General features: G+C 40.1%; 1 protein-coding gene across 1 annotated transcript in view; it reads left to right on the plus strand.

Annotated features, from left to right (window-relative positions):
- ptprt (protein tyrosine phosphatase receptor type T) overlaps positions 1 to 13,408 on the plus strand; it is a gene marked incomplete at its 3' end in the record, with an annotated part of 242,868 nt that overhangs the window by 115,230 nt on the left and 114,230 nt on the right. Inside the window, exons 11-13 of the mRNA XM_083892431.1 lie at positions 1,595 to 1,796; positions 3,724 to 3,826; positions 7,858 to 8,134. Of these exons, the coding sequence (XP_083748557.1) occupies positions 1,595 to 1,796; positions 3,724 to 3,826; positions 7,858 to 8,134 (582 nt within the window). The remainder of the gene's footprint in view (positions 1 to 1,594; positions 1,797 to 3,723; positions 3,827 to 7,857; positions 8,135 to 13,408) is intronic.

Consider the following 13,408-nt stretch of genomic DNA (forward strand, 5'->3'; position numbering starts at 1 on the left):
GCAATACTGTTAAAAAATATATTTTTGGTTCATCTACTGCTGTCTTATTAATGTCTTCTCCACGTTCATCCACAATTTGCTTCTATTTTTTATCTTTAATATTGGGTTTTTTTCTAATCTCTGAAATGCACTTAGAGCGGTTGACACAGAGACACATTCACAGTGTTGAAACGTGTTTGAGGTTGAATTGCTGTTAATGTGTTTTTTTTCCCCCACCAGTCAATACTCTTTTGTGCTGACTGTCATCCACAGTGACAGCTGTCCTCGAGGGTTCTGCTGTGTGTACGTGTGTTTGTGCCTGTCTGTGTGTGTGTGTGTGTGTGTGTGTGTGTGTGTGTGTGCAATCATTGGCGGTTGTGCGGTGTGGAAACTTGCCAGTGGCAACATTGCAACACACATTGACAGTTCTTTTAACAGAATAACCATTGAAGTGCCTCTGCCAGTTTAGTGGCCATGGGTCAATTTGCTCAATTTGTTCCAGTCTCAAAATGCAGAGAAGCACGGATGTGTGGTGAAAAAGCCAACACGAGTTCTACTTCGTATTTGATTTGTGTAATGTTTTAAAGACAAGGTCTTACCAGATGACTGATTTGGTGGATTTGCTCTATCCGACAGTGGAGATGCTGTTTTTTTTTTGGACAGAAAAAACCTGCTATAATCAACAAAATACTATTTGGGCTTTTATCAGGGCTAAATTTTACAGGTCCCATATTATGGAAAATCAACTTTTTAATCATTTAAATCCTTACATTTGGGACTCAGGAGGTCCTATCAGTCGGCAAAGTGAAAAAAATTATGACTCACTCGTGTTTTTGTGGTCCGCCTCAGTACAGAAGTACATCAGATGAAACACGCAATGTTGACTTCCGCACTCCTTGGGATGACACAGGACGCTATATTCCTGGAATTGTTGTCTTGTTGAATTCTGCTTTGTCCGTAAAACACACGAGAGGGCTGGCAAGGGCAACGGCATCCGTAAACCGGAAGCCCGCGAAAAGTTCTATTCTTGGCTCCACACTGCAGCACAGAGTTCTACACAAGTTCTCCAGTAGCCTCTGTGGCTGATGTAATTTCCTGTCCCTTAAGTTTTGTTTTACTTTTTTGTTTTTTTTTGTAAAGATACTACTAAACAGAGCGTTCTGAACAGGGTGATTAAACTGCTGTGGTGCTTCATCCTTATGGTATTTTTACCAAAGCATGTCACAGACATGTTATTTAGGACACCAGGGAACTAGTTTAACTTGGAGAAATAGGGTATAATTTAATATTTTTGGGCCTTCATACAGCAGATAATATCTCGTAAGAATGACTTTTTCTTTTGTCATCTTACAGTCCAACGAGCAACATAAGACGTGAGAATGGGATTGCATTTGAGAGACTGCATCTACACTTCTAAAGTGTACAAAGTTTAAATCTGTTTTAATGCAGAGTCTTAAATGAAATGTTATTTAAATCAGCAGCGTAATAAGTCCCGAAGCAATCCCAAGGTTTTCTTGCCTGGGCATTAAATATACATTAGAGTAAACAAATAAAAGACAAGAAAAGTCAAATGAATATCATCAAACTAAATAAACCTGCTCCTTTCCATCTCCAGATCACCTACAAGGCTCTGAGCTCATTGGATCCCAGTGCAGATCTGACCACGCAGCGGGGACGAGTGTTCAAGCTGAGGAATGAGACCCTTCATCTGTTTGTCAGTCTCTACCCAGGGACGACCTACTTCTTCACCCTGAAGGCCTCCACAAACAAGGGCTTTGGACCACCCATTACCACCCGCATCACCACCAAGATTGCAGGTAACAATCAGTTGTATTTAATTATTTTTTGAATTCTTGTTTGGAATAAAAGATCTGATGTTTAACTTTTTTCTTTTTGCCACACAAAGATGCAGGGACAAACTTGTTCACCAATAGCTGGTAAAGCCTGAGACATTAAAGAGTGTTTCATTGGCCTTTTTGTGTGGCTTTTTTTTGTCTCTCTGAGTGACCATTTTCAAACTCTCTGCATGTTGCCAACCTTGGTCTGGAGAAAATGTTAGTGGCACCACAGAAAAGGAAAACGGTCTCTTATCAAAAGAAAAGTAGACACACCTTCATATGTTGATGTTTTCCTTTCGCCTGGAACAGGCAGACATCTCTATTCGTATTCCAAGTGTTTTGTGAAGGACACTCTTTGTTGTTTAAATGACAGATGCAAAATAAAAAACCTTTTTGTATGTTTTTTTTTTTTTTTGCTTTATTTATTTCTATGTCTCTCATTGCCCTTTATCTCTCCGTCTCAACCACTCTGTCTCTCTCCAGGTTTACCTAACCCTTTCCGTATTTCAGCCACTTTCCTTCCCACCTTCTTATCTTCTTTCAGTATCACAGTCACTTCTTGTTTCTTCCTCTCTGCCTACAGTCATACATTTCCTCTCTGTTTATTGTACATGTCTCTAATAATCCCTCGCTAAATATACCCGTTTGTGTTTATGTTGTTTTTTTCTGCTCTCTTTATTGTTATTGATGAGATTGCAACCTTAACCAATGAAACATAAGCCTTGAGCAACAGTTTGTGTCACCACAGATATTATACTGATATCCTGCTCCATCACAAAGAGCGATTTTGAAAGAAAAACAGAATTTGTATTGATATTTAGCCATAGCACAACTTTCAATGAATTATGTTGTGATTAGCTCTGTGATGAATTGTTCCCAATGGAAACACCACTCAGCATTTTTTTCAACATTTATGGACCAAATGACTCATCAAAATAATGTATAGATTTAACAAGAAAATTCCCATTAGTTGCAGCCCTATATTTAACATTTACACCAAAATAGGTACAGCAGTAATTACTTCTTATCAGAATATTAGTTGATGCAAATCACTTTTTTTTCCTGTGTAGTGTGAAATATCTTAATACTTTCTGCACCTTGAGAGGTCTTTTTTTTTTATGATTATCCAGATTTGAATGGTCAGTACTCGAAACGTTTCTGGTAAAACAAATTGTTAAAAGAAAGAGTGGGAAATGAGATTACTGTACTGTACTGAAATAAGGATGTATATCACATATACTATATATTAATGAGCACAGCCAGTGTCACACAACAGAGTCCTGTTTCACACCGTGTTGCTGATTCAACTGCTCAGTACCCTTGGGCAGCATGTTGTTAGCACTGTCCCATCCTTTTTAACACCTTCAGTGGACTTTGGTTTGACAGTTCCTCCAGCGTTTAACAACATGTTACCAACAAAATAGCGTGTCCCTTCAACTCATAACTGAGGTGTCTCCCTCTAAATGTCATGCCATCCCGTGTCTTTGTTATCCCATTCCAACGGGTGAAGGGACTTCGATAAAATGATGCAAACAGTTTGCGATGGATGCTCAGACGAGGAAGAGCGGAGGACTCATTTTAATAACCCAAATGCCACCTCAATCAGCAAAGGAAGTGTCGATGCTTTACTCAGATAGGCGCTGATGCTGCACCTCGAATACGAGACCATGACAGATGTTAAATTAAAAAAACTTGAATGTAATCGAATGTCTGTGAAGCCTTCCAGAGTGAAGCACACGTCCTTCTTTCTGCCTCTGATAAAAATGCGATGCCAAAACAGAAGCACAGATATGAGCAAGCATTAATGTGTGTAGGCAAGTTGTTGTTTTTTGTGCAGTAGCATGTGACATTCAGAATGTGTCATCATTCAGTGGTCTAAAATGTTTTTTTTTTGTTTTTCCATCAGCCCCAATGATGCCAGAGTACGAGTCTGAGGCTCCACTGAATGAGACAGAGACCACTATTACCATCCTGCTAAAGCCTGCTCAGTCACGTGGAGCACCTATAAGGTATTTTCCAACCTCTGTCACATTTTTGTTTGTTATCTCCATTACACCTCTCTACATATCCTCTTCATCCTTTTTCTACTCCACTTACCCTCCCCTTCTTCTCCTCCCATCCACTCTCTTCCCTCTCACTTCCTCAAGTGCCTCTTTTAAATCCATTATAGTCACTCGCATATTAGTTCAATTTGTATGCAACAGAAGTCAGACAATGGGACTTGTTTTTTTTGAATATACATATATAGGTTTGGCAGCCTGACACTCCATTATTAGTCACTTCCATCTTTCCATTTTTGGTTGCTGCATTATGGTGATGCAACTCCACAGTGGACTGACAGTAATTTGGCAATCAGTGGCTGGTCCCTGGACAGTTGACTGCTTTAGTTGAAGCTTCCTGCCAACAGCTCATTGAAAAAAAAAGGGGATAAAAAAAAAAAGGCATTTAGGCTTTGTGTCATGCATTGACAAGCAGGCTGCAGCATTTTTTAGCCCCTAAAATGGAGAACTTTAGAAACGCTGCCATTCATGTTATGTTGAAAACTCCCGAGACCTTTAGAATTGAGGACACACGTGTTTGCATCCATGCCTCAGCTACCAGTGGTAAATGCAAATGACTTACACCTGGGCAACACTCAATGTGTAGGCATCAGCTCTTCATTGCACAACTTTTCATTGACAGAACCATATGATTGGAGCAGCCACACTGCCTTCAAGAAACATGCTCACCTGCTCTTCCTAAGAAGAGAGGTCTCAGCCTTTTATTCTCTGCAGTAATACAAACAAGAAAAATAAATTACATTCACCACAGTTTTGATATCTTCATCTGAAATATGTTATAATTTTCCGTGACCTGAATTATTTTTTTCAGCAATGTTTTTTTAGATATTATATCCCATGGTGCAATTTTCAAAAGGAAAACCCTCAAAACGTAGCAGCAGCTCCACAGCAGACGAGCTCCCTGTGCGCGAGGCGCAGCAGATCAGCGATGCAGACGTTACGCACTGCACACAGATGTGGAGTGACCCAGTTGTAACACTTACTTTCATAAACCACCTTGTCTGCTTTCTGATTAAATTGGGAAAATGCATGCTGAAGATTACTTCGGACACAGTGCTAAAATGCTCAGCTGAGCTGTTTTGCAAAAACAATTAATTGTTTGCATGTTGAAATTGCAGTTTGAAACAAAGCAATCAGCAAATCTCAATGGCTGTAATTAAATGATTTTAATTTGTTCTAGTACATGCCAAATGAAAAAAAAACAAAAAAAAACTTACATGCTGTCAGTATTTTTAATACTAAATAGCAAAGGAAGGAAATAACAAGCACAGACCGCAGACTCCAGTACCATTCATCCCGTACTCTGTCTTGTATGGTTTTGGTTTATAATGGAAACACCACTAATTTATTCATTTTATTTTTTTTCCTCCAGCCACTTTTTCTTTTCAATTAAAAGTTCCATTTAATTGGTGAACAGGAGAAAAGATTATTCTTGGTTGCCTTTGGGGAAATATTGTTTCGACAAGGGTGTGTGAAGAATATATATCACTTGAATTTCAACTTGGGGAAATGTATTTCTAATTTGTGAGCGTGGGTAAGTGGTTTAATATTAATATCTGTAAATCCCGTACCATATCATGCCATTTATAACACACACGGCAAATACTGAGGCTGAATTAGGCTGGTGCTGCTCTCATTAGCATCTTTATGTGTTTATCATGCATACATATTATGGTTGTTCTGTGCAAATAGTTCATATGTTAGGTAAAAGAGATGGAAGAAAGTTCAGGAGCTTATAATGAGGGATGTTTAGCAAAATTAGACTAAGAACAGCCATCGGTGTCAATAAGACCTACACACAAACACAGATACACATATTAATGCATGCTCAGATGCCGACATGTGCATTTACATACATAAATAAACGACTAATGCCAGGATTAAACTACACAAATCCCATATTCAGGCCTGATTATCATGTGCCCATCCAAAAACACACGATTTTGGCAAAACGATCGGATGTGTTTTCACGAGAGGCCTGAGCTCCAACCTTCAAATCAACAATCAATCAATTGCATTTGATTTGAACATTTTAATAAAACTCACTCAATCAAAAATCCTTGGCGCCACAATGGGAAGAAAACATAAAAAAACACGCACACACCCGCAAACACACGCACAGTAAATGGAGGAACACAAACTATTCCCTGTTTGCCTGTTGTAGGCCTTGTTTCCATCCCCTGCGCAGCCTCATAAAGTCATTAGTCTGAAAGGGATATTTCACCAGAAAGGCAGGTGAGCGAGCAAGAGGGGGGGCGAGGGGTTGGGGGTTGCTCATCTTTGGTCATCAGCAATTATTTTTTATGAAAGCTGCCAAACGGGAGCTGGGGATAATTGGCCGCCGCCCCCTTCACAGAAACATACTTTTCCCTAATTGCGTGTAATTGTGAAGTGAGTTCTTGGCATGGAGAATGGAGGTAATTGCGGAGGGCCGTTGCGTTTGTCCTGACCGCTAAAGGAGCCCTCAGCCATTCATGAAGCCTTCAAGAGTGGATTGGACACACACACACACACACACACACATATATATATATATATATATATATATATGTGTGTGTGTCTGTGTGTGTGTGTAGAGGGAGAGAGAGAGATAAAGACCCACCACATAATATGACTTTACATAGATCTATTTTATGAGTGAACAATGCGTTTCACAGTTGGCTTCCTCAGGTTCACTAACCTCAATGAGATCACAGTGATCACAACTGAGCCAAATAAGAGAGCACAGCGTCAACAACATCATCTTTGACATCACCCGGGCAGAAAAAAAAAGACATATGCAGTATATAACAAAGATGAACATATATATATACATGGTCATAGGAACATCAAGTCATCATCAGTACAAGAGTTATATCGCCTCATTATGTGAGAATAAATGGTGTGATTCAGCCATACAAAAAATACAAATAACAATAACATCGGGGGTCCCATTGATATTGTAGCCACAGGCGAAATGCGTTGTTTAATGAAAGAGTGTGGTGCATTTCCTTTTATCGCTTTTGTTCCTGCACCCATGTTTTGGGTTTTTTCTTTGGCTGTGCAGGGGATCTCCTTCTTTTTTTTTTATGAGGTAACACCTGTTGGAACACACAAACTAATACACACCTGCTGGATCACACACACACACACAGGTGTATGTGTACCTGTTGCACACACACACAACCCCCCCAACAAATAGACACAGCTAAGGCAGCTGGAGACATCAGGACTCATAAACAGACCCATTAATGTTCTTTCCTCACACAGTAACAGATGTGCACTTGCAGTCAGAACAAGACATGACGTGTCAGCACTTTTGTATAAAAAGGACAATAACGCAGGCGTTTGCTTTCAAACATAGCAACTATTTTAAAAAATAGCACCTCTGTTGCAATTTACACTCCTTCACCATAAAGATGTACACATTTGACCGAATATGTTTATTAGTACACATCACACACAAAATGTAAATAACACACTTGAGAATCCTTAGTTTGCTAATGGCTGGCATTCCACTGAGACTTTAATGTCGGAAAAAGTACAGCTATCAGATCAAAAACATATTACTTTTGCGCATTACAATATTACTAGCAAAAGCCACAACAACTATAAAACATGTTTTAAAGGTTTAATGAAAATAGGTGTGTGGGATGTAAAGGAGAGATAAATGGATGTTGAGGGAAACAAAGACTTAGTGTGGGGTTCTATCTCAGGAACTGCTGCTCCTGAACTGAATATAGGGCCCCAAGACTATACTGAGAATGAGGAATGGGAGAGGTATGCACTGAAGTGAAAAGGGAGGGTTGTGGAATGGAGGCAAAAAAAGGATAACATTGTGCAGAAGGAGGGAAGCTGTAGAAGGGGTACGGAGTAAAAGAAGGCAAAAGTGGTTTATATAAATCTGAGACAAATACATCGACTATGTCTAAAAGCGTCTAAAGTGGCAGGACAGGCAACAAGTATGATTATGATTAAAATACACATATTTGTGTTTCCAGCTCTTATCAACTCGTCGTGAAAGAGGAGCGCAAGTCCAAGACCCGACGCTCCGCATCCGAAATCTCGGAGTGTTTTCCCGCCCCGGTCAGCTTCCGCAACGCCTCCGTCTTGGACTCTGCCTACTACATCGCTGCCGAACTGCCGCCCTCTAGCCTCACGGTGGTGCAGCCATTCACGGTCGGGGACAACAAGAGCTACGGCGGTTTCTGGAATCCTCCGCTGTCGCCCGCCAAAAGTTACAGCATCTACTACCAGGCAATGAGCAGAGCCAACGGGGTGAGTGTCGTCTTGTCGAACCCTTATTTTTGTCAGAAAACACAAACACAAATGGAATGACTTTATTTATTTGCCCCCAGAACATATGCACAGAGCATGTTTTAACTTTTGATGCCCCTTAATATATAATATAAAAAACAAAAAAAAACATACACCATCTGTCTCAGTTGATACACTTAAAATGGCTTTATGGCTGAGTATTGAACCTAAATTACATTTAAACAAAGAAATACAACAAACATGTTCCTTGCCTTGATTAAATAAATTTATCCTAATATAAAAAAAAAAATACATCAGCAGTCAGTTGTGTGCTCATGGTTGTGAAAATGGGAAGTGTTGTACATGGTGTGCTTGGCATTCAAAGGGTTATGTTGAAAGAACGCTACTGCCAGGCAATGGCAATGCTAATATGAATAATTAAATTAAATACCACAGTCTAGACGCCAGCGTGGCCAACAATTTAGCAGGCAATCAATCATGTAAAGTAATGCAAAGGTATAGTGATTGCTGAGAGGTTAAGACATCTTCTTTAAATGTCTTAAAGTGGCTCAGCTGCGCGTCAGGCGCATATCACAGCAAGAAATACACAGTGAATAATGTCTTTCTTCTTCACAACTTCAACATCTTTATTTGTCTCATATGCCACCAACGCAATACATCCTGTACCTGTCCTGTAATTCCCCGATTCCATTCACTTTTTTGTCAACGACAGTGACCGCTTAATACTGAAAAGTCCTGGCATTTAGTTGAGTTCAGATGAGTATTTAAAATGATTTTATGAAGATTGTCAAAGCAAACCCGATGTACCACACAGCTGAGCTTTAGACACGCATCTGAGACACAGCAGAGCATTTGGACTTGTGAACCTGGTAACTGTGACGCCATTTAAAGGCAATCATTGTCTCAAAGGTCTTCTATGAGCTTTAAAAGCCTTCGATAGCAGTTGTATCAGTGAGCAAATTGTCAGCGTGGGGTAGGCCAAAAAAAACTCCCAGTGCTGCTGCTGTGATATAATGTGAAACTTATAGCAGAGGAGCAGTTTGAATTACACTCTTAGGATCCCAGTCAAATAAAATGTGATGCTACTCAACATAAATAAAAGAAGAGAGAAACTCCCTCTGGGAATCTTCACTCCCAGAATTCATCTGTCTGTTTATCTCCCCCTTTTGTCTGCCAATTATCTTGTCTGCAAATACACAAACACCTCGCCCACCTCTGCCACCCCACTTCTTCTCATAACTCATTCACAAGTTGAACTCGCTTTTTCAAATTTCCATAATACTTTGAACCCCTACGAGGGTTGTTTTAATTTTCCACTGCTGTAACCACGGTAACTCTGTTTGGCGAGCTGGGCCGAGCAAGCTGGCTGATGCTGTGATGTAATAGCCTCCTCCAGAAGGTAGATTTCCCACAATGGTCTCACATGGAGAGAGACTGTGTGCAAGTGTGTGTTTGTGGCTTAGGTGTGTGTGTGCGCGTGAACAGATGAGTATAATGTGCAGGTGCCTTTGCTTTTGTGCGCGTCAGCCGTGCGTATGCATGCACTTTGTGAATGTGCAGTCCCTGAATCCGCTCACATCAGAATTCCTCATTTGATTGGATCTCAGTCAATCCAATCAGTGTGTGGTTTGTTCGGGTCACGGATTGGAGCATTGCAGGGCTGCCGGTGGAGAAAAAAAGTAAATAGAAAAGCAAGTGGGCCTGTGTGCAGCACTGCAACCCAAATGATTTAATAAATAAGTGAAGCATAAACAGCTCACACTTTCATAAATCTCATGAATTTCATCCAATAAAGACAGCTTTGTTTTTCTGAGCAGGTCTGCTACTGTAACCCAAACAGTTCTATAAAAATATCAGTCTGAGTTACTGCAACTAACGTAATGGTCGACTGCTTTTATAGTGTAACATTCAGAGAATGATATTTGCAGTCTTAATGGGCAGTAAAGTATGTCTTAGAGGATTTATAAGCCATATTACGATTTGATATTCATATTTGAAGGACATTAGTTGAACAGACATGTTGTGCATATGTAGGCCTGTTAGGTGTAAGTCTATACATGCAAATTGCATGTAACTTTGGATGATACAATTTAGAGGCAGATAGTAACGCAATAATATGGGCGCCAACTTCCACACAACACCACAGAAGGGTAAGAAGACAAAGCTGTAAACCCACACTTACAGCGAGTGTTGATAAACTTTAAGGACATTTTTGTTTAATTGTTTGTTAACAGTGTGACAAACAGTGACATAAGACAAAATAGATGCACACAGCACAGTCACATGGAAGAGGAATAGTGTTGTGACTGGATGGTGTCGTTGTTGTAATAGTTATATAGAGTGAATTAATGAATTAATCATCTACTGCTTTATCCTCCACATGAGGGTTGCAACGGCTGCTGGTGCCAATCCCAGCTGACATGGGGCGAAGTAATTAGAATTAGCAATAATAATTAATAGTAATAATACATTAAGATTGTATGATATGAATATACAATAGGAGGATATCATGTTTTTGAATGCATGCACCCATGCGTGTGCACACATATCCACTGCTAATGAGTATATCCCGTGTCTGGCTTTTTGACGTAATTAGTATTCAGATTATTATGCTATATGTGTGTGGGTAAGGCAGAGAGAGACGTCGCACCAGGATAATGGAGCGGGAGGCAGCGTTAAGGTGTCCACCCCCTCACCACTCCTTTTTACTCTGGTGACATTTTGAGGATTCTTGCCTTTCTTTCCCATTTTTAAGGGATAATATTGCATAGTTGTATTTGTTTGTTTTGGTTATGGGTGTGTCCTCGCCATTTCGGCACAAACCCTGGACCTTTCTTAAGGAGAGTCTTGATACCATTTGTGTTATTTGCTGTTTTTTTTCCCCTCATATTTGCTAAAGGGTGGTGAGGAGTGGTGGGGGTTTTGTTCACCATCTCAACCTACTGTGACCCAAGTCCAACCACCCCATTCAATGCTGCCTGACAGTGTCTCTTTCTATGCACGTTGTGTAGATTCAGGTGTACAAATGTCTGCCACAGCTTATTATTTAAAGGTCCCATATTATGCTAAATCAACTTTTTAATAATTTGAATACTTATATTTGGGACTCTGGAGGCCCTAACAGTCGCCAAAGTTTGAACAAAGATGACTCACTCATGTTTTTTGTGGTCCTCCTCAGTCTAAGTGCAGGAGATAAAACACGCCATGTCGACCTTCTGCACTCATTAGGACGTCACAATGCGCTAAATTCCTGGAATGTTGTCTCGTGGAGCTCCGCTTTGTACGTAAAACACGCAAGAGTGCTGGGCGAGGGCAACGGTATCCGAAAACCGTTAGTCTGCAAAAAGTTCTATTCTTGGCTCCACGGTGCAGCACAGAGTTCTACACAAACTTCCAGCCTCAGAGGATTTATCTGTCCAGTGGTTACATGTTATTTATGACAGCAATGTGCCTGCTAGAGCCTGCAAATGATCACTTTCCCAAGTACTACCTGCTGTTAGCTCCCAGTAGCCTCTGTGGCTGAGGTCATTTCCTGCCCCTTAAGTTTCGTTTTTTATTACTTTAAAAATTGATATACTACTAAACAGAACGTGCTGAACAGGGCTGTTTTGGCAGGGTGGTTGAACTGCTGTGGTGCTTCATTCTTATGGTATTTTGACCAAAGCATTGTGACAGACATGTTCATTAGGACACCAGGGAACTTGTTTAACTTGGAGAAATAGGGTATAATATAGGACCTTTAATGCAAAAATACTGTAATAATGGATATACACATACAAAAAAATTCAACAATAAGTTAAAGTTATCATTATTATTACATGACTAGTAGTATGAGGAATTTGAATGTGAACCACAAGGTTTTGGGCGACAGAAAACCTTCTGTTTTTTGTATTTTTGGTTTGATTAATGAAGTTTGAGCAGGCTTTGTCCATGTTGAGACCAGAAGACCACAGCTGTCAGATAATAGTTGATGGCCTCTGAAATCCTCATGGAGGAACCGTCAAGGTTTAATGAAGTCAATGTGAAATGATTGGTTGATTTGTGGTAATTGTGGGTATTGGCAACAGACCAGTATTCTCTGACAGCCATCCTCACCCCTTTATTACTCACTTTATGGGAAAATCAGTGGTCAGGGTCAAACACACAGCAGCTGTCCTGAAGCTGGTGGACTGTAAGTGCCTTCCTCAAGGACTCAGCAGCGTGAATGCTCACTCACAACAGCTTGAACTCCACCCATGTGGTTGAAGGACAATGGAGGTCTTGCTTAACTTCTTCTCTCTTTTTTCTCGTGTTTGAGAATCCGTTCTGGCTTTCAGGGAATGAACGATGGTGAAAGTAAGGACAAAGAAGAATAAAAAAGTAATTCAATCCAGGATCAGAGTTTGCATTAAATCCAGGGTCGATCCTATGCATTTTGATGCTGTCGGTGAGATTGGGTTTTAAGTAACTCCTCAGAGCCATTTTCCAGGAAAATGCAACCGCCTGTATGACCTTTGCCCAGAGCTGGCTTTGATTAAGTACATGTAAAATTCTGGAAGGTATCTGCACATTTTCTATGCTGTCTGTTGGTTTTTGTGGTGGATTTGCCTATTGAAGAGAAACTAACTCCTCTTTTTACATTTTTGTGGACTCTATTGACATAGTTTGATCTCATGGATCAGAGTCAGTTTCTCATTCAGCAGCTTTCTGAGATAATCCCCCTATAGTTTTTTGTTTGTTTTCTGGGCCTGTCAAGGAGGTTTCCCTTTCCTCCCACTCACTTTTTATTTTCTGTCCTTTGATTTCTCTCTTGAGAACATTTAGAAGAAATCAGTCTATCAGTCCACCCACTCTTCATCTCCTCACTGCTGTTTTCTCTGCCTCTGCTCTTCTAATAGATGAAAAAAACAGCTACACATTTTATTTATCCTCTTCTTCTTCCACTACTTTCATATAGGAAAACTGAAGGTTGTCCCCTTACCCCTTCTATCTATTTATCCATCTTTCTACCCAAACCTCCTTGTTTGTACTTGCTGATGTCATACTTCTTTCACCCCTTTATTTTTTTTCTTTCACTCTCATCTCTTTTTACCTTTCCATTACCATTTTTCCAGCCACCCACCATGTTATCATTTTTATCTATTTTGCTCTTTACTCGCCTTACAAATTTTCCTTCCAACCCTCCCATGTGTCCCTTTATCTCATTTGATTCCTTACATTTTTGCTTATCTTGTTTGTATATTTTTTTGGTTGTTTCTAAATCTCAATTTCTCCCTTTTTTCATGTCATTCCCTT

The sequence above is a fragment of the Microchirus variegatus genome (genome assembly GCF_963457635.1).
Source record: "Microchirus variegatus genome assembly, chromosome: 7".
In the NCBI taxonomy this organism is placed as follows: domain Eukaryota; kingdom Metazoa; phylum Chordata; class Actinopteri; order Pleuronectiformes; family Soleidae; genus Microchirus; species Microchirus variegatus.